Source organism: Setaria italica, chromosome I (genome assembly GCF_000263155.2).
Source record: "Setaria italica strain Yugu1 chromosome I, Setaria_italica_v2.0, whole genome shotgun sequence".
In the NCBI taxonomy this organism is placed as follows: Eukaryota; Viridiplantae; Streptophyta; class Magnoliopsida; order Poales; family Poaceae; genus Setaria; species Setaria italica.
Window position 1 is genome coordinate 27,529,836 of NC_028450.1, and position 24,179 is coordinate 27,554,014.

Sequence of the window (24,179 nt, forward strand, 5' to 3'; positions counted from 1 at the left end):
TAAGACGCCACTTCAGCAAAACCACCTCTAAAACCACTAGTGGGGGTGATTTAGATGGTATTAAATATTTTAGGAGGTTAAATACCCGATTTTATAGTTCAGAGGAACCAACATGCATATGTTGGGGGATTAAGTAGACTTTTTCTACGGGTAGCGAGCGACCGGCCGAAGTCGCTAGCTGTATGTGGAATGTTGTATGCGTGCGTCGGCACGTGGAATCACCTCACCGCCTCACCTCGTTGACTTTCTCAACGATGATGATGAGGCCATGACAAATCTTGTCCCTCGTACATCGTACGTGGTTTTGCAGGGATGTTTTGTCATCGTGACATGTCATATTGGCAGGGCCTATCTGTTAGGGTGGACGTATTTCTTCTATCCTCCCTCTTTTTCGCTTGTTGAATCAACTCGCCGGCGCTGCCTCTCCTTGCTAGCAGAGCGCGCCTAGGGATGGGAAAGGACCTAATAATTTAGCCTAACCTTTCGAAAAAAAATAATGTAACCTAAAAAATTTTAAGTATTAGGCTCAATAGGAAGCGGACTAAGTTATTATTTATTTTTGAACTAATATTAATTAAGGTTGTGTTGGATTTTGAAGGAGATATAAAAGCCATGATCTATTACCACCTCTATGCGTGCATTGCCTATGAAACCTGCTTCTTGCACCACCCGTACATCCACTAACCTGGCCGCCTAGCTCCCCATGCCGCTTGTCCATGCCCCTAATGAGCTCCTGTCACTTGTCCCCCCCCCATCAAACAACAAGCTGAAGTGTTCTTTCCAGCTAAATCCGTGTCGCATCGTTGCATTTGTTAGATCCAGCAAACGGCACGTTCTCAGGTCCAATCGCTCTTAATTGACTAAGCTAGCTAGTCTGGGGTATTTCAATCTCTCTTTAAATAGTCTTTATGGTTGTTGTCATTGGGCTTACGCCGTGGTGAGATGTGAATGGCGACAAGAGTGGGAGGTCAGCACGTGCAAAAGAACTAGAGCAAATAGAAAAGTGCCACCGTAGATGTACTAAGTGAATTAGAGCATGGATGATGGGTCCGTGATTGTTAAGATAACAAAATCAGTCTTATTGCATCCAATCTGAAAGGTTCAAGATAAAGGTGGAACTTCCATCATCCACAATCACCTTTTCATTTTGCCAAGTCAGCTTGGGCTAAGTAAGATATACAATTACAACCTCTAACTTGTTGCCACCTAGAATCTATTCATTGATGAGATTGAGTTTTGTATAATTCAACTATGTACGTTCGATGATTGGCAACTTGATAAGTTCTCTTATATATTTTAGGTTATCATCGGAGCTACGATAGTATCAATCATTTTTTAGTGTGCAATTGCAGTACCACATAGAAGGATGGCAAAGGCATATTTTTATGGATTTTGTGTTATCATCAATAGATACATCATTTGTGATGAACGGCTCACAACATGCTCACCTTTTGATCAGTCAAAGCTTCAATGGATGTCTGATATCAGGTAAATTTTTTGACACACTTATCTTTGGCTTGTGTTCAAATGAAGAGTAATGTGAAAAAATTATCATCATTATTGTGAAATTTAATTCTTAAAATAACTTTTTATCAACTGAAGCTGTCATTACGTTGTTTCCTTTTTCCAGGGAAATATTTGAAGCGCTTGATTGACTTCATGCCACTAGGTTTGATCACCAATGTCTGAATCACATGCAGAGTTTTGTATATACTGGTAATGAATCAAACACGAAAAAGATACTTAAGATGTTCAAGGGATTGCGTGATCAAAGCTCTGACAAACATAATCAACAAATCAAAATTCTGGATTTTCTGAAAATATGTGAAGTTAATAAGTTAACTGAATATGAGTCTTTTAAACATCTGGTTTAGAAAGGTACTGAATTAGATGTTTTACTATTATACGTGTTTGATGGTGAATGCAATTTAACCTATCTATCATCTTAACATTCTGGTAGTTGGATGATGTTGTTTTTATTTCCTATCATTTAATTGCAGGGTTAGTTTAGATATCATCCTAAAGCATTCATTTGTTCTTGAGACCGCTGAACAAAGAGTTACATCAATTTCATCCATAAATGAAATCATGTTTGGCCGTGATTGGGTCAACGTCATTTTTTAGAGAGTATTCTTTGTCAGAAGTTCCAAGGTTTCAAATGGAAGGACGTGGGAAACAAAAATAGAGAAAGGTTTGAAACTTTTAACTTTCATACCGATCAGTGTGAGGACAATTGGTGTGGGTTTCCAAGATTTAACCTAGATCGACATGTAAGATATTTAATTATTTCCCCATTGAATATTGATGATTTTTATACCATACTCAATAATTTCTTTTTAGGTCGACTATAGTCTAGCAGATACCATGTTGTCAGATCTCTTTCCTATGTTTTGGGTTGGTTGTACACATGTGCCCACACAACTTAATGAGGTAATTTTCATATATGGAATAAGGTTGTTCAAAGCTAGTTTTCATACTTTGTGATTGTTTTCAACATAGTACCCTCCATACCCATAGTTACACCACATCATGCTTCCTTATGCTGAAAATAGTAGTAATAATAATAATCCTAGGGCCTACTTCCCGTTACCCTGATTCTTTTAGTAAATTGGTATGTCAGTATGTGTGAGGGCAGTGAAGATGGGTGGAGATTTATTATATTGTTGTTCTGGATTAGACTATTTGATAAGTTTAGGAGGGTGAAGGGACACCAACTATTGGTAGCATAGATTGCAACTGAATGATCTATTTGTTATAATAAATGTCACATGAGACTCCTATTTTCTTGGAGTTGCTGATGTCTTTATCAAAGTATCACTATGCTCCATGGAGTGTGAAAGCATTGCAAAATGTTGAAGGAAAGAAAGGCAACTCTATAGAGTGTTCTCCATCATGCAAGAAGAAGATATTTAGCACGGATTAGTCTAGACTTGGTAATAAATTAAATTTGTAAATGTTGTAATATCTAGGAAGTCTCTAGAAACGGGAACACTTATCTCAACCTCATCATCCCCCTTGGCCTATAAATAGAACCGCCTCCCTTGCCATGCCATTCAACTAATGAGCATGGTAGATGAGCGGAGCATGGTAGTAGTAGAAGGTAAGTGCTAGGCTAGCCACTAAAGAGAGGGTGTTGTACACTCTCGTATAATATTGTTGTATTGAAATAAAGTTCTGTTCTTGTAAGTGTTAGTCTCCTGGTTGGGCATATAGTTTGTAAGTACTTAGTGCATAGATTGTGATCCATCGAAGGTTGGTTGTATCACCCAAGATCACAAGGGTCTGGACTTGATCGTATGTTGGCTCTGCCACTCGAAAGTCAGCTTTATCTGTTGGTAGGCTCTGCCACCTGAAAGTGAGAAGTTGACTCCACCGTCAAAAGGACCCGGTACACTAAGTAACTAGAGATTAAAAGGGATGATCGACTCTAGAGTGAGTTGGTGTCCTAGGTGTAGATCCTCAGCTTTGTGGGTATTAGGACCACCTCAATTTCCAACATAATATATTTTTTCTTCTCTTTGCTCGCGCACCTGAACCTGCATGACATAGTACTATTCAGAAATCGTGTTTACCACAATAACGCATTTGTAATCCTTGTGTATGCATTGAAAAAAAAGACAAGATTACTATTATCCTAATGAGCTAAATCTTTTGCTCTTAAGTTCATAGCAAAAGTGGATCTGGCACGCCCGGTTTGAAGGACAAACCGAACGCTATCTTTATGCATGCCTAGGATTAATTTTTCATGCACAAAGTGACATCATCAGTGAAATATCATAACAATATCATTACATAAGCATTAATATAACAAAATGACCAGAGGGTCTAAAACAAAAGATTACACAATCGTACACTAATTGCAGTGGAGTAGGCACCATCTTCCATAGGAAGTCGATCGAGGGCATGCCAGCCTAAAACTCCAAGTCTTCACAAAGTAGCTCCATCTTGTAGCTTCTATCTATCTGAGTAGCAGTGGGGAAGAACAGTAGGGGTTGAAATGGAAAATGGTGAGTACACCTAGAGCCGTGTACTCCGCAAGTGGCTTGTAGTCTCTATCTATCTAAGCAGCAGTGGTGGAGAACAGCATGGGTTGAAAGGGAAAATGGTGAGTACACCTGGAGGCGTGTACTCCACAAGTGGAGGGAATTTGCATAACATGCAGGCTTAGAACAAGGAAGGTTTTATTTGGTAGACTACAAAGCTCAAATTTTAGTTGGTCAAGTTTTAGTTTAAGCACCTAGAAATATTATGTTCAAAGGTCTTTCCCAACACACAACCAACTTAAGGCCAAACCATCTTGTAACCAGCATCAACTTCTCTTGCAACCCAAGCCCAAACCACCAAACCATACATCTAACTATATGAGGGTCCAGGCTGCTCTTAACCTTGAGCATGGCTGTTATAACAGGTTTACACAGAGGTCGTACACATTTCCCATGAGTCATGATTCCTGTTTGCCAGGGGTTGCAAGTCCCATATCACATTTCCGAGATGTGTGGTTAGGTCTCACTACGAGACCTTTACAAATGATACACTAGTAGGTGTTGACAAACTCCTTGCCGAGTATTGGGCCTTGCAGAAATTGTACATGTAGAACTGTACATTCTCATATGCTATCTATCCTAATGCCTTTTATAGCATCAGGTGTCATTAATTGTTTCAATCTTTGCTTTTATAGGTTGATTATCTTGTGAAATATTTTCATTCCAAGGTAATTCTTAAAATGCAATCTTGTTCTTTTTTATTATTTTTTCTGTTATCTCTTATAAGCATCGTAGATTACACTAGTTCATAGGGCTTTGATTTGAAGGTTATTACTAGAGTTGCTCTAAGTGATTACTTTTAACCAACTAGCAAAGTGCATGCGCATTACATATATAGAATCCAAAGTACACTGTGTGCACAAACAAATGCAGTTTATCCCTTTCTCCATTTGTTGTATTAATGTTTGTTTTCCTTTTCATATGCATTGATTCTATTTTGAGATTTAATGGTAATAACATCAAACATGTGCCTTTGGTTCTCAGCGACAACATGGCATGTACAAGGAATGGGTGTGTGAGAAGGTTGATTTGGAGGTAGCTAGGATTGTGTAACGCCCGTAAAAATACACCGAATTAAATCACTCGTCAAAAATGCATTCCAAAATTTTTCCGACTGCTGAGCCCCGGCAAATCCTTTCCCTTCCGTCGGACTCATCGTCCCGGCCCCAACTCGTCAACCCTCTTTTCCGCTCCCCGTAATTTTCGCCGTGTGCCCGTCCAATCCATCACGCGAGCCGTCTAAATCCCGCAACTTTCGCTGAGCTGCCCCTCTCCTTTTTCCTCTCCTTTTTCCCTTTCTCTTTTTCTCCCTCTTCTTCTTCTTCCTCCCTCCTCCTTCCTCCCTCTCTTTCCTTTCTCTCCTGCCGGTCTCTTTCTTTTTCTCTGGCGCTTAGCGCCTGGCTTCTGGCGCCTGGCGCCTGGCCTTCCAGACCGCGCCGGCCGTTTCGGCCCCACCAGCGCGAGCGCCGCGCTGACCGGCGCAAGCTCGGCCGCCCACTCGCGCCCGCGCGCTCCCGGCCGCCCACTCGCGCCCGGCCGCCTCGCTCCGCGCGCCGCGCGCACGGCCGCGCCCGGCCGTCCTCCCGCTCGCCGCCTGCCCGCCCGTGCGCCTGGGCCGCACGTGCCGCACCAGCGCCGCCGGCCGCGCCGGTCCGCCCGCCATCCAAGCCTCCGCCATCCCATCCCGGCGCGCCTCCCCACAAGGTCGCCGCCCCTGTGCTGCCTCGACGACCGCGCCACCACGCCATCCACGAGCACGCCCGTCCCGGCACGCCACCGGCTGGAGGTCCGGTCACCATTATTGCCTCCGGTCTCCACCCACCCTTGCGCCACCTATAAAAGGGGGCCCGAACCCCGCCGCCTCCCTCACACCCCGGCACCGCCTCCCGCTCGCTCCCTCCTCCCTACCGCCACCGCCGCCGCCGCCGGTAACCGCCACCTCCTTGCCCGGCGCCCTTCCCCCATCGATTGCTGGCCGAGGTGAGGGCCAAAACGGACCCCCCACACCATCCTCTCCCTCCCGCACCACTCGGCCTCGTCGCCGGCGGGCCAAGCCGGCCGGTCCACCGCCGGCCGTGCGCCCCCTCCTCCTCTGTTCTGAAACCCAGGAGAGAAGGAAGAAGAAGGAGATCGATTTTCGATCTGCCCCTCGGTTTCCCTCTATTTGCAACCCGGCCCCTCCACCTCTCTCCAAGAAATTCTCGCAACTAAGCCCTCCCACTTTTTAGAATATTTACAGTTAGGTCCTCGGTTTTCGCTATCAAGTCCTAAGCCTTGTTTTAAAACCCCTAACCTCCCTTTAACCCGTCATTTCATGCGCCAATTTTCCTCCAATCGATCCCAAATTCGACCACGGCCTCCTCTCATATATTTCCGCCGAGGCATATCCAAATTTCATGAAAATACCCCTCCTACCTATTTTCCGTTCATATTTCCTGTTCGGAGCTCAACGGGTAAAATCTTTTTCCTTTTTATTTATTGTGTGCTCGTTTGTGTGTGTCGTAGATCGCGGAGTACCCGAGGAGGAGTGCGAGGAGGAGTTCGACCGCGAGCCCGAGCCCGAGGACCAGTACCGCGAGCAGGAGCTCCCGGAAGGCTTTGAGAACGGCAAGTCCAATCTCACTGTGGCGGATGCACTTCGAATTAGCTTGATTAGACAGGGTTAAGCCGCCTAACATGCGACACCCATGCTTAAGCCAAGTTAACACGAAGTGCCGTCGGATTTCATCCGATTTAACCACTTAAACAGGATCGAGTTTAGCAACCCACACGAAGGTGAGTGGTTCCAGAGAATACAACGAGTCCACTGAGTTAAACAAGTTTACCCATTTAGTTCGGCCATAAAATCCAACATCAGAGTTTTACAAGGTTCAAAAGAAACAACAGAGGTAAACACTAGCGAAAGACTTCGTCGGGGTTGGATATCCCTGGTGAGGCCAACCAGGACATCACCGATTCCTTTCCTCGCCGTCCGAGGAAAGATCCCACTCGACCGTCCAGCCCGGCGGGAGCTGGGGCGGCCAAGCGCCAGCAAGAGAGGGGTCGGGAGCAGCAACTTCACGTGAAAAACAGGAGCCACAACAAGGCTGAGCTACTAAGCTCAACAAGACTTAACCGATAGGAGTAACACTACTCCACACTTCTAGACATGCAAGGCTTTTGGCTGAGGGGTTTGTTTGCCAAAGCACTAAGTAAAACCCTATTTTCAAGTTTTAGCTCTGGTTCTAGGTTCATTTACCAGTCTAGGTTTTGCAACCTATTCTAAGCAATCATAGAACCAAACAAGGTGTATAGATATATCAACAAACATGTCATCATCAGATTCCTCATTTACTCAGGGTGACATAGCGATCAAGCAATCTCAAACTGTGAGAGGCAGACGAATCGATTCGAGTTCTTTAACCATGCATGGTGATCCTAGCCTCACGACATCCGCGCACCCGGAGGTTGCTTCCTGTGTCGGCCTTCCCCATCAATCCCCTAACTCGTGTCGGGCCCATTTCCTTTGGTGCAAGGTTCCACAGGCCCGGCCTCTGCCGTCCTGTGACCACGCTTGCCACCACGTGCGACAACCAGCAGGGGAAACTCCGTTCCAAGAACAATGGGGCGACCGCTCACGTCTAGGTTCAATCCGGTACTAGGCTTCCTCATCCCATACTAAGTATGAGGCTAGTACTTTCAAACACTTGATCACGAACACCACCACTGTCGGGCCTTAGCAAGATTTCATAGACAGACGGGGCAACCATCCGTCCACCAAAGAGTTACCAAAACCCTGCCCCGTCCATCGTCCTTATAGTTGTAACAGGAGAGTAAACATGCAACTCCTACAACTCGCGAGTGACAGGAAATCACTCGGCTTTTACCGTTTCCTAGTTAAGCAATGCAGCTACTCGGTCCAACAGCTAGTGTTCAAAACATGGAAAGCTAAGTCATGCATCTAGGGTTCCAAACAACTCCTATACGTAAATGCACAAGCATATTACAGAAGGCATGCGCAAGTCTGGCAAAACACGTAGGATTTTCATGCAACCGGGGCTTGCCTTCGAGCAAAGAGGAAGGAAACTGCTCGACTTCGGGGGCGACTTCGGCTTCAGCGGGCAGGAGCTCGGCTACACCTTCTTCTTCTGGCGCCAGGTGTAGCTCGTAGAAGCCGTCGGCGAGGTGCAGCTCTACACGAATGCAATGCAGGAGTTAGCATAGACGGTTATTTCAATAGCAACACTGGCTCGCCTGAGCCCAGAAACTCGCGACAAAGAGCAGGAGGGTGGGGAGGTTCAAGAGAGCGGTTGATGATCAAGAGGCAGGGGTTGGAAAGGAACTTATGATCTGATCCTTGAACTAGAGGATGTGGTGTATTAGGAATCCTCAGACGAAGTGCTGAAGGGTTCCTAAATTTACACATACACCCTCGGGTTGACAAAAGATCACAGCCGAACCCTCGGGCGAGGCGGATAAGGGTCGGCGGAACAGACAGGGTCGGGCGAGACGGAACCGGGGTCGGGCGGATAGGAGGGGTCGGGCGAGGTGGACTGGGGTCGGCAACTCACCTTCTTCCTGAAAGGAAAGCTTGGGGTCGGGAAGAAGCAGACTTGGGCGGAGGGACTAAGGCTTCAAACAAGGGCTAAGACCGGCAGTGCTCCGGCGGCGGCGATGCTTCTTGCAGATCACAAGAGAGCTTTTACGCAGCACGGAGGAACAAGCGGCTGGGCGACTTGGAGAAAACTGAGGAAGAATCTGAGAGAAGAACTCCTCAAGAACTTGGTGGTTGGCGCTAGGAGCTTGAGCAGGGAGCGAGAGAATGGCTGAAGGCAACAATGGCGGAGGGAACTCCGGCGGCTGGTGCATTCCTTAGCTGCTGGAGCGGAGAAAGGAAGCGGCGCGGGAGAGAGAGAAGGGGGGCGGCGCAAAGGCCGGGGAGAAGCAATGGAGTGCTCTGCCGGGACGGCGATTGAGCGAAGAGGGCGGTGGTGCAGGACTCCGAGGGTGACGCCAGCAGCCATTGGGTTCTGCCGTCAGGGCGGCATAGGAGCGGGTAGACCGGTGGTTGAGATGGAAAGCGGGCGTCGTCGTGCGGAAGATTTGATGGAAACGACCGGTTTAACGGCGCTAGAATCGAGGGCGCACAGGTGAGAAGACAGGCAGCCGCGGGAGCGCGGGCGAGCGCGGATCAACAGATTGTCGGGCGGCTTCTGACAGGGCGGGGAAAGGAGCTGTCGCTGCCGCGGTCGGGGTTGGCAATGGGGGAATCGTCGTGTAGCGGAGACCAGGCGACGCGACTGTGGTTGAAGAGACGGAAAAGACGGGCGACATCGGGCTCTGGGGCCGGGATCTGGCGGCGTGATGATGGGCGCGGGAGGCGAGGTTCTGCAGAAAGGTTGCAGAGGGGCTTCCGCTGCCATTGGGGAAGGGGGCGTGAGAACCCACTTGGTCGCGAGCTAGAGACAAAACTGAGCGGCGGGCGTCGGAGAAGACGAGCCACGCGGCAGGGAGACTCTGAAGCGGGCATGCAACTCGAGTGCGCCTGTCGCGGAGGATCTGGGAAAAAGATCTCGCGTGTCCACCGGGTGGATAGAACGAACGCTCGAGGAAGCTTAGCAGGATCCGGCGGTGGGCTGAGCTCGCCGGGGTCGGGAGAGGAGCGAAGCGGGGAGGGGTCGGGTCTCCAGGGTCGGGATCGGCTGAAGGCTGAGCACTCGACGCGGTAAAACAAGACAGATGACTATGATCAAGGGCTCCGATTAAGATTAACTCGGAAGATTAGGGGTCGGTCGTCACACTCACCCTTTGATGCATATTTAATACCCAGTTTTTCAGACACAACCTACTGGCCTGTTTTATAAAATGCATATTGTTTTATCGCAAGACATGGTTGGATAGCCACCCCTTGATTGTTATGATTATTCCTTGTTGTCCCATATTTATCTCTAAATATGAGTTGCTCTGTTTAGATGATGAATACTGCTAGAATGCTTAGGAACTCATTATCCAAATTCAATCATGATTACATCTGCTTATTTGGAAAATAAATGTGTGAGTGTGTTCAACCGAGGAGTTGGGTTTTCGAGTGTAAAGAGATGTGGTGGATGAGATGGATGGGCGTTTCTTGTGTGGAATTCCGGATTGTCGAGCTCGTACCTTAGTGGTTGAGCAGAGTGGGAGATATCCATCTTGTCATGGCTAAGGACCGAGTTTATGTGTCATCCTGCCTAATTCCATCATCGTGCAACCACTCGACCGTTGTATGGGCAACGGCTTAGCATAAACCCCACTAGCTAAACTGCTAGGCTTCAGGTGTGCTGGTGAGCAACAGGAACCCTTGGAAAAGGACTAAGCTCTTGGTGAATTAGGTCCAAGTTTCGGCCCCGTGGATGGGTTGCTAACCCCTTGGGTGCTTCCTTGTTGACTAGTCAGTGTTGGCTAAGGTGGGTAATGGCTTTGTTAGGATCCGTACCGTCACTAAGGTGATCGTGATACGGTACCCTACTTGTGGGAAAAGTGTACAACCTCTGCAGAGTTAAAACCTATCCGGGTAGTCGTGTCCACGGCATCGGACGAGTTACGGCTCGGTCACACAACTAGCTTTTGGGGGGAATGACGGGTATTCGCGGCGTGTGTGTGTGTGGAATTTTGGAAGTGTCCGGCAGTTGTGCCGTGCGCTACGGCGGACGGGGAGTCCGGTAGCGATAAAACTTGGATCCTTTGTGTAGGATCAACCCCACTTGATATATCGTTTATTAAAAAAACGTTTTATGAAAATTCTTTAAAATGAAACCCTGCATATGTCAAAAATTCAGCTTTATTGCAAATAAACCTTAGCTATATCCTTGTTGATTCATATGCATATTCTTGTTGTATCCCCCTCCGTGGATGGGTTTGGACTTGCTGAGTACTTTTGTACTCACCCTTATGTTATTGCTTCAGAGGAGGATCCGGACTTCGTCGCCGAGGACTTCGAGTAGGAGGTTGCGTCTGCACCCAACGCTGCCTGCGGTGTTGGCCCTTTTGTAGGATGCTTCCGCTGACGCATAGTTCCGATTGCAGCCCGGAGTCCGACTGGACTGCAACTTGGATTTGTATTGTTATCGCTTTAGTCTTGCTTTGGGTGTGGCTTGCCCGCCCGCTCCTTCGGGAGTTGTACGGTTTCTGAACTATCTGTTGAATAAATGTGTTATCAGCCTCTTGGAACTGATAATTGGATCACATTTAGTCTCTACTTATGTGGGGACGCTTCAGATTGCCTGTGAGACGGTTGATGAGCTAGTAGCTAAATTTTGGTTGATGAGCTGGTAGCTAAATTTTATTTCAACTTTGTTGCATTAGTAATGATATTTTAGTATCAATTGTAACTGTGATGAATTTACTCTGCTTTTGTGCATAGATCCTGTGCCCCTATCATCTTTATGTGCGACTCCTAAGAAAAAAAGATGATGATTGCAAAAGAGCTTGGCCTAGTGACAACCGAGGAGCCAAGTGTAATAAATGCCTTTTTATAGAAAACAAAATGATGTATCAAAATATTTGTCGCTGTTAACTTTTTAATAACTATGTTTGACCATTCATCTTATTAAAAAATTATGCAAGTATCATTTACTTTGTTTGTAGCTTACTTTAATATCATAGGTATTTTAAGATTGATTTATCTTTTCGTACATTTGCAATAATTTTTTGAATAAGACGAATGGCCAAACATTGCAAGAAAAAGTCAACAGTAACATATATTTGATATGGAAGGAGTACAACACAATATCTGTGTTCCACATCTGTTTCGTGAAAGTTCTTTCTTTCTTTGCTCATGTGATGTGTAGGACATCAATCCAGTGTGTGCAAGCACCACCGACATGCCGGTGATCAGTGAAGAGCACCAACAGGCAGAGTCTGAAGATGGCCCTCGACGCCGCAACAGTGTTCAAGAGTGAGGGCCTGTTTGGCTCCAAACTGTTAAAGTTTAACACTCATCATATCGGATGTTTGGATGTTAATTAGAAGTATTAAATATAGACTAATTACAAAACTAATTGCACAGTTGGAGTGTAATTCGCGAGACGAATCTATTAAGCCTAATTAGTCCATGATTTGACAATGTGGTGCTACAGTAAGCATTTGCTAATGGTTGATTAATTAGGTTTAATAGATTCGTCTCGCGAATTAGCACAGGGTTTTGCAATTAATTTTATAATTAGCTCATGTTTAGTTCTCCTAATTAGCATTCGAACATCCGATATAACACTGTTAAAGTTTAGCACCTCGTATCCAAACACCCCCTGAAGAAGCCCAGCGTCAATCCATCTGGGCTTGAGGGGGCAGAGGCCTAGATGGCGCCATGGCGTGCGGGCGCTCTATCCGATTCAATCAATTGACGAGGAGTAAATCTGAATTGAGAGAGCGAAGGACATTGAGAGAGCGAAGGACATGAACATTGTAATGGAATTCTCAACCCTACGAATCCCATTCCCTCTCGATCGCGATTGCTGTTCTTCACCTCAATATCCACTGCTCCTCTCAATCCTCCCTGGTGCTAACATATCTGTTAGTAATATTGACGCCAAATTTCAATCGATTTATGACGAGTAAATCTCTACTGATAATGAGAAGAGCACCGAGCAGTACCATGACAAACTACAGCAGCCCTCGCTGCTTTTCTATTCGAATACCCAAGTTCAGTTGGGCAACTTGGCCCCTTTGGTTCGTCGGAAAAAAATCTCAGCCGCCAACCAACTCGTCGATCCTCACGGAGTCACGGATGGCGCCAAAATTCGAAAGCCACTGGCCCGGCGCGGGCGCGCACGCGCCGTTGGATCGTCACCGCCGACATGCCCGAGGGATGTCAGAAATTGGCAATGAGCTTGGCGTAGGACGTTGTGATCCGGTTGCCTTCCACCCGCCGGCCTGCGATCTCCCTCTCCCGGCAGGCCTCGCCGTCGCCGGCGCAGACGCTCCGTCGCGGGTCGGCGATCCGGACGGCCCAGTGGCCGTCGGAGGCGTTGGCCTCCCTCGCCCGCGCGACGTCCCACCGCAGCAGCGCCTTCTGCCGCTCGTCCAGCAGGCAGAACCCCTGCAGCGGCGGCGGCAGCGCGTCGTGCACCTTCCACCACCTCGCGTGCGCCTCGTCGCTGGCGAACTGCCGCAGCGCCGGCACGTTCCAGTTGCAGTCGTAGTCGCGGAAGCAGAACCACGGCTTGAGCCCCACGAAGTGCACGGCGAGCGCCACGGGCGGGTCCGCCGCCAGGACGCGCCGCTTCGCCGCGCGCCGCTCCGCCGTGTCCCCCTCCCAGAAGTGCTTCATGTAGTTGGCGTGGGACGGCAGGCGGTGCCACCACGAGAACACCTCGTTGAGGTACCCCTGGTCGCCACCGTTGTACGACTCGATGTCACCGACGTGCGCCGCCAGCAGCCGGAACGTGCACTCGCAGGGCTCCACCACCATCACGCCGGAGTTGAACCGGCTGCCGTCGTTCCCCGTTGCGCTCACCTCCGGCATCCCGAACAGCGGCTCCATCGGCCGCTGCACCAGCAGGTCGGCGTCCAGGAAGATCACCCGCTCATACTCCGTCAGCGTCCACAGCCAGAACTTGCTGTAGTTCCACTCGTTGTACGCGTCCCGCGACGCCCGCGGGTTCCGGATCCGCCGGATCGCCCGCACCTTCCAACCGGCCGCCTCCAGCGCGCCACGGTGCCGCGCGCCGATCGTCTCGTCCACCAGCGCCACCATGTCGCGCCCCGACCCCGCCATCCGGATGCTCCGCGCCGCCGTGATGGCGCCGCACGCGTACAGCTGCTCCGAGTGGAGGATCGTCACGTACGCCTCCCGCTCCGGCGCCGGCGAGGCGTACGGACCGCCCAGGGCCTTGAACGGCATGGCGAGCTTGCAGGACCCCACGGGCAGCGCGAGCTTCCGGTTCAGGTCGTCGGCGTCCGGCCGGTACAGCCACACGTCGCCGTCGCGCGCCACCTCGTCCCGGCACCTGAACAGGTTCGGCGCCGGGAAGCACCGGGACACCACGAGCACGTGCGCCGCCGCCGGGCGACGCCGGCCGTGGCGCGCGGCGAGGCGCGCCGTGGCGAGCTGCAGGTGCAGCCGCGCCACATCCTTGGACCAGCTGGCCGCGCGCCCGCACGGCAGCTTCACCGCGACGACATCGTACCACTCCGTTCCCGCCGCCGCCGGCTCCGGCAGGTCCGGGCACGACGGCGCGCCGTACAGCTCTTCCTCGTCTATCCATTCAGGGTACAGGTGCTCCCAGGTGACGTTTTTCCCGACGGGGTCAAGGCGCACCGTCGAGGCCTCCGTCTGCGGCAGCCGCGCCCTCCATTCCTCGACCTCGCCGGCGTCGAAGTTGAGCAACGCCACCCGGAGCCCACCGCCGTCCTCTGCCGGAGCGACCTGCAGTTTCACCGCCGTTTCGATCTGCGACCAGTCGATCTTCAGGCTAGACGCGTACCCGGAGTTCGGCGCGTCGGGGTGCGACATCCAGCTCGCCTTCGACGCCTCTGGCCTGAGTTTTCCAGACAATTATCAGTTAAGTTCTTGGATCATTGGATCAAGTAGCTGAAGTTTATTCATTGTCTGAAGATTTGCTCACTGTGTGTGGTGTTGTTCAACGGCGAGGTGGATCGACGGCGAGTTGAGGAGGCCCATGAAGGAGCCGCACATGAGGAGGACGAGGACGAGCTTCACGTAGAGCATCTTGCCGCTGTAGCCTTCGGGCAGCAGCGCGCTGAAGGGCTTGTACTTGGCATCCTTGGCATAGTAGCTTCCGATGCAATCCTTCTTGCTTAAACCGGAACTGAAATCGACACAGCAAGAATTGATTTGACCGTCAGTAACTCAGTGGTAAGAACCCAAAATAATGGATCTAGGTGAAACGTGTCTTTGAGACGATGGAATTATGCCTTTCTGTAAAAAGTATAAACTATTTTTTACTGAGTTGTTAATTGACGTTCGTTTTAACTTTTTACAGCGTAACTGCAAAGCATCTGACGCCTTTGGTCCATTCCACTCTGCTTGCGCAATGACTAAACCCTGATCCTCTTCAATTTGGCGTTAAGTTTTCCAACCCAAGACCTGAGAAAGTCGTTGGTCACGCTGGATTTTGTTCTTCACCTACTCCAGCAAGTCATCTAGAACAGTTAGCTCCATACCCCTAACGGTCCAACTGCCAAGCGTCAGAAAGCTCCGTCGATTTCCTCAACGTCATCGCTGACTGCGGTAGTAATCCCCATCATTCCCCCCCACCCTTTCGTTATCGCTGACAGCTTCGTCTCCTGCCATTTAGGTGTTCTCATGTGTCGCCCTCTGTTTGTCCTGCACCTACTATATTCAGAGCCCTGTTCCTGTCGCTTGGCATGAAGAGAGACTTGTTCAGAACTGAAAACAGCGTCGCGACTTCTTCATCATCCACCAACTGATTCACCCTAGGAGAGCGTTGTTCGTTGCACCGGATCAATTGCTTGGTCAGAACAGGTGAGCCAACCATGGAAGTAATAACTTGGCACGTGATTATTCTAAATTAATCCGGGTTAGCTCATCCGAAATTTTTTTGAAAATAGATAATCTCGTAGGCAACTTTGAAAAAAAAGGGTTCTGTTAACTGCACACGGAATTTGGACGGTACACCTATCATGCCTCTGAAAGTAACAAGTGCTCCCAAAGTCACCAGGATTAGATGCGGTGAAACCGATTTTCTTGACAATTTACGAATCAACATACTATAATAACAAAGTTTCAAATGGTGACTTTGTAACACTAGACTCCGGAGCATGATCGAGTAAACTTTCGACATATGTGTATATATTTGCGCAATCGGTGTGATCAGTGTAGCATGAATGGGAAAGAACCTCTCTTCTAAGAAGAAAAGATACGTAGCTCTCCTACGTATTCTCGAAAAAATGAATGGGAAAGAACACGGTGAAAACAAATGTTAAGTTGATGAGGGCAACAAAACTTGAAACGTTAAACCACTTCAATGAGGTAGCATCATGCATGGCGTTCGCTAATCATTTCATTGCCCATTGCCACACGAACAGGAGATGAACAGAGTTCACAAGAAGATGAATGAAGTAGTACAAGGCGGTTACGGTTAGGAAGCATGATTCTCCACAGAAAATGAAGAGAAGGGGGAAGGGGATAAAAAAAACTCACAAAGTTCTGTCCAAGCGATGCCTTTTCTCTGCATGAGCGCAAGCAAAGCCTCTCATCTTGATGCACCAAGAGCAGCTAGCCCAGATGAAACCCTGGTATTGTTGCCTCTTGTACGAGGATAGGGAAGACCGATGACGAACTTTGCCGATCGATAGACCGAGCTCCACTGTATATGGATCCTGAGAGATTGATCCTCTCCAGCTATAACAAAAACCTGTAGCTGAAGCTTGATCTGTTTAACTGTTGGAGCAACTCAAGCATGAACCAAAACAAGTCCTGTTTATCTGTGTTAACAGGGTCTCTCAAGCGAAGTTCTGAGGACAAATGAGAGTTGAAACCAAAGCCTGGAAGCAACTTATAGCACTGGGCACAGCTGGGGCAGGTGAGGTGAGACCAAAGCTTAGGAAGGGACGACACTTGGTTGACAAGTTCAAGCAGGGAGGAAGACCGGGTCCCTTTCACAAGTGTTTGGAACACGTCACATGACACGACGATATCCCCGGCCTGCACTGCAAAAGGCACATTCATGCTTTGCATGGAAGGGTGAAGTAGTTAGCAGGGGCATGCCCTTCCAGACCTAGGATAGAGAGAAAAGGTAAAGGAAGAAGAGGAGGAACAATCCCCTTCATTGGTTGTTCAGTTGTTCCCTTGTCTTCTCTTGTTAACGGGTATGTTTTCATCCATGCTCAGTGATCACTCCACCGTGCTGAACGCCGGCCTCTGTCTTTGCTTCAGGTGTGACCTTACTTATGTTATGTGCAAAGAAAGAGTTGGTGCAACTCATCACAAAAAAGGCTCTGACAAAGATGTACGCAACTGAAGCAAAGACCACATCACTAGCCCTTCAGTAGTCTCTTTTGGATGAGACCTTGACTTCTTGCTAGATTTCTGTGTGCATAATATGCAGAAGAGGTAGCATTTCTTGGTACAGGGTGAAAGATCTGAAGGCAGAGAGAGGAGGTAGATGCCTTTTGCTGTGGTTGGAACGTAGATTGGCTACCATATACTACAAACGCTGCAGGAGTGCAGGTTTGAGAGACGTTCACCAAACCGAACCGGTGGATGCATCGGCGGCCCGGGCGCGTGTGCGTGTGTTTGGTTGGACCTGAAGCAAGTCCTGCTCCATCTGCAGATGCCTTTGTGGCCAAGGGATTCAGGTAAACTCAACCAAACCTTACAAACAAGGTCACACTACTACATAACCTAGGGTGGAATCTAGGAAAAGTACTACATAAACAAACGAATAAAAAAAGAGGTTCCAAAAGAAAAGAAAGAAAGGGAACTTGGTACACACAAAAAAAAACACAGCAATAAAAAAATGGAGACAAGAGAAGTGAAGGAGAGGGAATAATCTTGACTTGACACTGACAGAACCATTAGGTACGTTGTAACAAGAAGAATTTAGTGAAGGTTACCGGGCACCAAAGTAATCTTTCCCTGTGTGCTATTAGGTGAACCGTGTGGAAGATTGATGTAGCTAGCCACCCGTGGAATATAAGGTTGGAGTCGTTGTTGAACACCACCATGACTTGGACTACCGCCCATTGCTACTCCGATCCTTTCCATCGCTCTCAAGCGTAGCCGTAGGGCAGCTGTGCCGACTATTCCTTCTCATCCAGACTACCAATCTGCAGAGTACGTACGTGATTGCAGAGGAAAGTTGAACACCACATACCACTGTGAACTGGCTGCAATTATATGTGGAAAATAACTGCATATAATATACGTTTGGGTTCATAACGGAGCAGGTCTTGCTTCGCTTCCAGATGGAGGGATCGCGAGAGCTGCGAGGGCGTGCGAGTCATTTGCTTACCTCACACCTCAGGGTGCAGGCAAGACGTTTGTTTCTTCCTCGTCTGTTCCATGCGTGCATCCAACTGCTTCTTTGACCCGGCTTCTCTCTCTCTCAATCTCTCCAAATGGTCGGAGAAGCTAATCATCACCGTCCTGTCGCCCCAGGGTTGCTTGATCGGGTCATCTATCTCTCCCATACGACTTCTCTTTGGATCTTCCGTGTCGTCACCGTCCTACGATTTCGGCTGGCAGCACGCGAGACGCAAACCGAACCCAACCAGATGAAACAAAGACACGCCAAGAGGGAGAGTGGAAGCATCCCTGGTGTTGCCTGAGATGAGATGAGAGCCTCACATCGAGTACTGCTGGGAGTCCAAATTTTTGCCGGGTCTGTTGCGCTCAGATTGACGAGCGGGCCGGCCGTCAAAAGGATGAACAAAAACGTACACAGAGAGAGAGGAGCTTCCTCCAGAGGAAACGGGAGACCGAGTGAGTGAATGCACGTGCACGCTTTTCTTTCTTCCCTTTTCTGATGAACGTTGATTCCACGTTGTAGGGTTTTTTCTGCACGTTCCACGCTGTGTAGTTGGGGGAACAGAACTTGACTTTTTTGAGAGAGAGAGAGAGAGAGAGAACTTGACTACTTACTTCTACAGCAGGGAAAGTCTTGCAGGGCCTCGAGGGCCATGTCGTGTACGGGCACAATTGGGCCAAGGAATTTGCAAAACAGGAGCGCATAGTTGTTGGGCCACAATCAGACGAGCCCGGCATACTGTCAATGGGCTCTGCACACGGAGAAGCCCACTGCGAGAAGGAAGAACGAACAGAAGAAAGAAACCCTAGTAGACAAGACGCCGCCGCCGGGTTTCTATAAATACGACCGTCATAACCCCGTCCCCTCCACCATCTCCCCGCCGCCGCTCGCCGATGCTGCAATGGATAATCCTCGCCTCAGCTCGGCGTCATCTTCTCTGGGTTCTGGGATTGTTGCGTTTGTTCGTCGTTGGGTTGGGGATCTGTCGTTGCGTGTGTTCGTCGTTGGGTTGGGGATCTGCTTTCTTTGCGCGGAGGGGATCTGTTCCTCTCTTGTTTACGAAGAGGAAATCGCGGCAGCGGCAATGATGATACGAGTATTTAGTCATGCACCACTCTGAATATCTGTGCTGACAAACAACTTACTACCCATTATTCGTCTGAGCCCTCTCGTTGCATGTTCGTTCTCCTCTGATTCTTTGCTTAGATTTGATTTTTTTTGAGATGGCAATCAGGGTTTTTTCGCGCTGGAGAATGCGATATAGGTTCGATTGCGTTTGGTAGTTTTTGGATGGTTTTCTGGGAACCAGATGATGAGGATCAGACGATCCAACCATGATGCGGACTGAATTTTATTTGAGGTCAAATCTACATGCCGCTGATGGTTCTCCAGTTACCAATCCTCTAGTTTTTCTGAACTGCGCTTTCTAAATCGATTCTGCAAAGTTTGCAGATGGTTCTGATTTGACCTTATTTTATTGTCCTAGTTGAATTCCGGTTTGATCGTTGATGGTAATGGAAAGACGATGTAATGGAAATACGTAAGCCCATTAAGTATATAACTGTAAATCTTTCAAAAAAAGAATGAACCTGTAAAAGTGGCGAATAGAAGTTTGCCTGGTGCTACCTATCACATATATACACACAACAGAGCTGAAGAATGAGCTGCTGGACTGGATTGTTAAATGTTAGCCAAGGATAAGTATCGCTAACTGAACAAAATTGTTTGCCCATTGCATCGGTACACGCTAAATTGTTAGGAAAGATGAAAGAGAGTGGCGTATCATGTACGGAGTAAACTCATACGGCACCAGAGAGGCAGAGACCATTCGACCATGTTGCATTTTTGCATATAAGACGATATTGGTATGGGCTGTTGCATAAAAGATGAAAGGATATTCGGTTGGACTGGATTTTTGGAAAAACAGTTGTGAGCTGTGAAAAAATAGCTATGGGTTTTGAAAAAGCCGTTTAGTGGATCAGATGTGGTTTTTTAAAATACTCACGAGCGGACCTCATGTCATTCATTTTTCACCCCACACAACCCTCTCCCTCTGACAGACGAGTGGACCTTACTTGTTAGTCCCTTCTTCCTCCGAACAGCTTTGGCCGCGTGCGAATGAGCCTGTGGTGTGAAGTGGCTGCAACTTGGGTGATGGCGATCGGCGAGGAGCTGAGCGGCTCGGGGAGAGAGGGAGGGGCCGGTGGCTTCGAAGGGCACGGGCAAGGCCACACTGAGATTGAAGAGAGTCACACCACCCAGAAGGGAGAGAGGGGAACCGCCGAAGATGGAGGAGCACCGCCGGAGCTCATTTCAGGGGGCTAACGGAGGGGACTGCGGGATGTCGCCGGCAAGAGTGCAATCCTAGTTGTGCCGCGCCTCAGGAGAGGGAGGACCGAGAGGAGAAAAGCGAGGGAGACGGGATCGAGTCGAGGAAAGAACGAACCGATATTTTCGTAACCAGTGGCAAATGGGTAATTTCTTCAAACTTACCGTTTCACAACCAGAAAAAGCACCAAGTGGGTAATTTCTTCAAACTTACCATTTCACAACCAGAAAAAGCAAGCTTGGGAGAAGCTGCCTTTACCCAAAACACCTATAGGTTGGGTAGTCCTTTGGTTAGCTTTTTAGTTTTTTAAAGCCAAAACAGCTTAAAATCTCGACCAAAGGGACCCTTACGCAGACCTCCGGCTATGTCGATGATCGCCACAATACGCCACTGTTAAAAAGCTTTAGCAAACTGACCTGCCAATGGTATAAACCACTGGTGTGCCCTGTCATCAAGGCATGATGTTAACTAAGAAATACAGTTCATACAAAATTTGAGTTACAACTACAGTTCCATATCCATCAAAAGGATTTTACATGCCTAACACAAAAATCTGAAATCATAGTACATCTAACAGCTCCCGTTAACGTTTGAGGCTTCTAGCTCATAAAATTCAGCACAAGAGCTCTAACTGAAAGGATACAGCAACAAAATTGTCTTATCTTTTCACTAAATTCAGCACGAGTTAGCATCTCTGCTGCTACACATACTTGCCTCTGTACTTGGGCTTCAACTCCCTATCAGGTTTCGCATCTTGTGCCGGCTCAAACACAGCGGAGTGGAGGTTTCCCTCCTCCATCCACTTCTGATGGTTCTCCCTGAACTCCCGGTGCCGCTCCTCAGCCACCCTCTCAATCTCCTCAGTATAGGGGGCGACCTTCACCATGGTCAGCAGAACCCGGCTGTACCGGTAGCTCAGTATCTGCTCGCAGGAGGCAATCAGCTTGAAGCAGGGGTGCTCGGGGAACTGTGGGCTGGCAACACGGCTGTCGGCACCGTCTTCGCCCCGCAGGACAGGGTAGAAGAAGACAAGCCTGCCGCCCATGACCAGCATCCTCGCAGCAAGGTGAAGGAGGTCATGGACGCACTCTGCAAGGCTGTATGGCGCAGTGGACGGGATGTGGTTGTCCCGTTTTTCGTCCGGGACCGTGTAAGGTCCTTTGACTCCTTTTATGATCTTCCGACCACCGGACTTCCGGCCACCAGCACGGACTCCATATGGTGGGTCACAAATAATTGCATCGAACATCTGATTGGTAACAAGCAGAGATATTTTCAATTCAGACAATGGAGCAAGTAAGTTTAAGATAGCTTATGGACAGCTTATGGAGGCAGAAGCAACAATTCCCGATCAACAGACAAATAAAGACAGACTCACAAATTGTAGACTCCAATCAAAGCAACAATTCAAGCAACAGCCAAATAAAGGAAAAAAAACCATAATATAGGCTTTAATCAAATTACATGCAGCAATGCAACAGTTCTATTAGGCAATGGATTTCCCTATTGCAGACAAGGCTTTTCAGCTTAAGTTAGAGCATTAATCATCAAGGCACCTTGTTGAGTACAAAGTGTGCAAACAAAAAATTTATACTGAATTGGCATTTCTAGCCTAGTAGATGTGCTTATTATGTTGTTTTGTCAGGTAAATTTATTTGCTTCAGTGGACTACAAATAGATACGATTAATTATATACCGGTCATTGTCTTAAGTACACTGCACGACAAAAAACATTTCATATTTGGTTTGTTTGCAGCACTAGAACTATACAAAACCAAACAAGCAACATGTGGTCATGCAAATATCATGTGGGATACTTGCAGCACAACTAAAGACTTCTACATTGTGCATTTTGTGGAAAAGGTTGCTCACACTTTCCGTTCAGTCGCCAACAGCCACTGACGAAAATGTGATTGCAAGCACATAAATATCACATAATGCACGATGGTTACCTCCTTCAATCCAGGACGCCAAGGTGGGAGGTTGTTGTCTGCCCTTAGCAAACCTAAGGGCTCTGGTAACTTGTACTGAAGAAAAGATGATATGTTAGTACTTAACATTACGTCTAGCAATCCAGCTAATCAATTAACAAGTGAACCTAAATATTCTTGCAAAAGAAAGGGCGAAAAACCAAACATGACTATTTTTTGTGACTTGTAAACTACTAAAACATACGAATCATGGCATCGGAAGCTAATACAACAACATTTTAATCCCAAACAAGTTGAGGCTGGAGACGAAACCTAACCAGTCACAGATTTAAAGGATAACAAGTTAAAAAAGGGTAATTGTTGTTACTTAGGAATCACTGGTGTCACCAACTCACTATCAATTGTTATATAACATTGATGTACATACCCTTGTAATTAGCCTAATATTTCCAAACAAATTGTACGTGACTGTGGGCTGCAAAGACAACAATAGCATGAAACAAAGTGATTCAAGCTACTGCTGCAAAATTACCTGTTCAAAGTTGCTCCAAACATTGCAATCTGGGCCACGACCATCCCGCACAACCCTTATATCGATATCTGCACCCTGAAAAAACTTTATCAGCAAGACAGAGATTAACAAAAGTTGAAGGTATATCTATTCGCACAACAAGCACGAACCATTGTCATAGCTCCAAAATGTGCAGCTGCAACCAAAATGCTACCGGTGCCGACAAAGGGGTCATACACAAGCTTTCCAGGCCGTGCGAGACCTTGATTGGCCATAAGGAAAGCCATTTCAGCATCCATTGCAGTCGGGCCAATGTACTTCCTGCTCTTGAGCTGATAAGTTGGCAGGAGATGCCTATCAGCCGCTCCAACCTCCCGGCCAAAGAATATAGTCCTCTTCGCAACTGGCGGGAGGCCATTGTTTGACCCATAATCATCTGTCTCCATGACAAAGAACCTGTGATCAGGCTTCTTCAGATTAACACGGCCCTGAAAAGAACCAAAAAGAAAAGCCTTGTTACCCAGATAGTCACACAGCATCACAAGATCATCAACACCAATATAAATTTGAACGGACACCACCAATATAAATGGATCAAACATGTCATCAACCTTGAATGGTATGTAAGTGAGGCTCTGCATGATCTCGTTCTGCTCTTGGGAGCTGATCACCTTGCCGAAGCTGTCCACAACAATCTTGAAAGTGCTGTCCGGGGTCAGAAACGGCAGCTTCCTCTCGTCGGGGTACTCTCTGACAGACTTTTCCAGCTCCTCGTAGGTGGTGCCATGCCCCCAGAGCTCGTAGATCCCCTTCACTAGCAAGCCTACCCACACGACGCCCAAAAATCACACGGAAGAATCAGTAAACGGCAACCGGAGGAGAGGGGTGGGAACTGAAAGGGGACTTGAGCTCGCGCTTACTGCGGTTGGCGACCTGGGCGGCCAGGCGCTCGTCGCCAGGGAGGCGGACGAGGTGGAACGGAGAGTCAGCATGGTGGTTCTCCGGCATGCGCCACTCGACGGATTCGCCGGAGCCCGGGCCGGAGAAGAGCTCGGCGAGGGACTCCACCTCCGGCCGCCGGTAATCCAGGAGCCTGTGGTAGAACACGCACAGGTACCACATCTCTGCTGCGCTGCTTTTCTCCGCCCCTTACTACTTAGGTGAGAAAGAAACGCTGGAGCGGTGCCGTGGCTCGGCGTCTCCGGCGGCGGCGGCGGCGGAGGGAATCAAACGAAGCAAAGCGAAGGATTGCGATTTGCGAGAAGGGGCAAAACCTACCAAAACCCCGGCCGGAGTACCGTAGCTGACATGTGGCCCGCGAAGGTGCCGCCCTTGTGTATTCGTGGGCTTGGGCCTGCACAACATCACAGGCCGACAAGTTTGCTCGAGTTCGTC

General features: G+C 48.5%; 2 protein-coding genes across 2 annotated transcripts; both read right to left on the reverse strand.

The window, feature by feature from the left end:
- Positions 1 to 12,574: 12,574 nt before the first annotated feature.
- LOC101773283 (UDP-glucuronate:xylan alpha-glucuronosyltransferase 1) lies at positions 12,575 to 16,778 on the reverse strand. The gene is made up of 3 exons (XM_004952743.3): positions 16,186 to 16,778; positions 14,627 to 14,830; positions 12,575 to 14,539 (listed from the first exon to the last, which is right to left on the reverse strand). The coding sequence occupies exons 1-3, from the start codon at positions 16,239 to 16,241 to the stop codon at positions 12,871 to 12,873; spliced, it is 1,929 nt and encodes a 642-aa protein (XP_004952800.1). The 5' UTR covers positions 16,242 to 16,778; the 3' UTR covers positions 12,575 to 12,870.
- Positions 16,779 to 20,750: 3,972 nt separating this feature from the next.
- LOC101772864 (tRNA (guanine(10)-N2)-methyltransferase homolog) lies at positions 20,751 to 24,072 on the reverse strand. Its single transcript, XM_004952742.3, has 6 exons — positions 23,705 to 24,072; positions 23,396 to 23,607; positions 22,955 to 23,272; positions 22,806 to 22,880; positions 22,295 to 22,369; positions 20,751 to 21,591 (listed from the first exon to the last, which is right to left on the reverse strand). The coding sequence occupies exons 1-6, from the start codon at positions 23,904 to 23,906 to the stop codon at positions 21,043 to 21,045; spliced, it is 1,431 nt and encodes a 476-aa protein (XP_004952799.1). The 5' UTR covers positions 23,907 to 24,072; the 3' UTR covers positions 20,751 to 21,042.
- Positions 24,073 to 24,179: the final 107 nt, after the last annotated feature.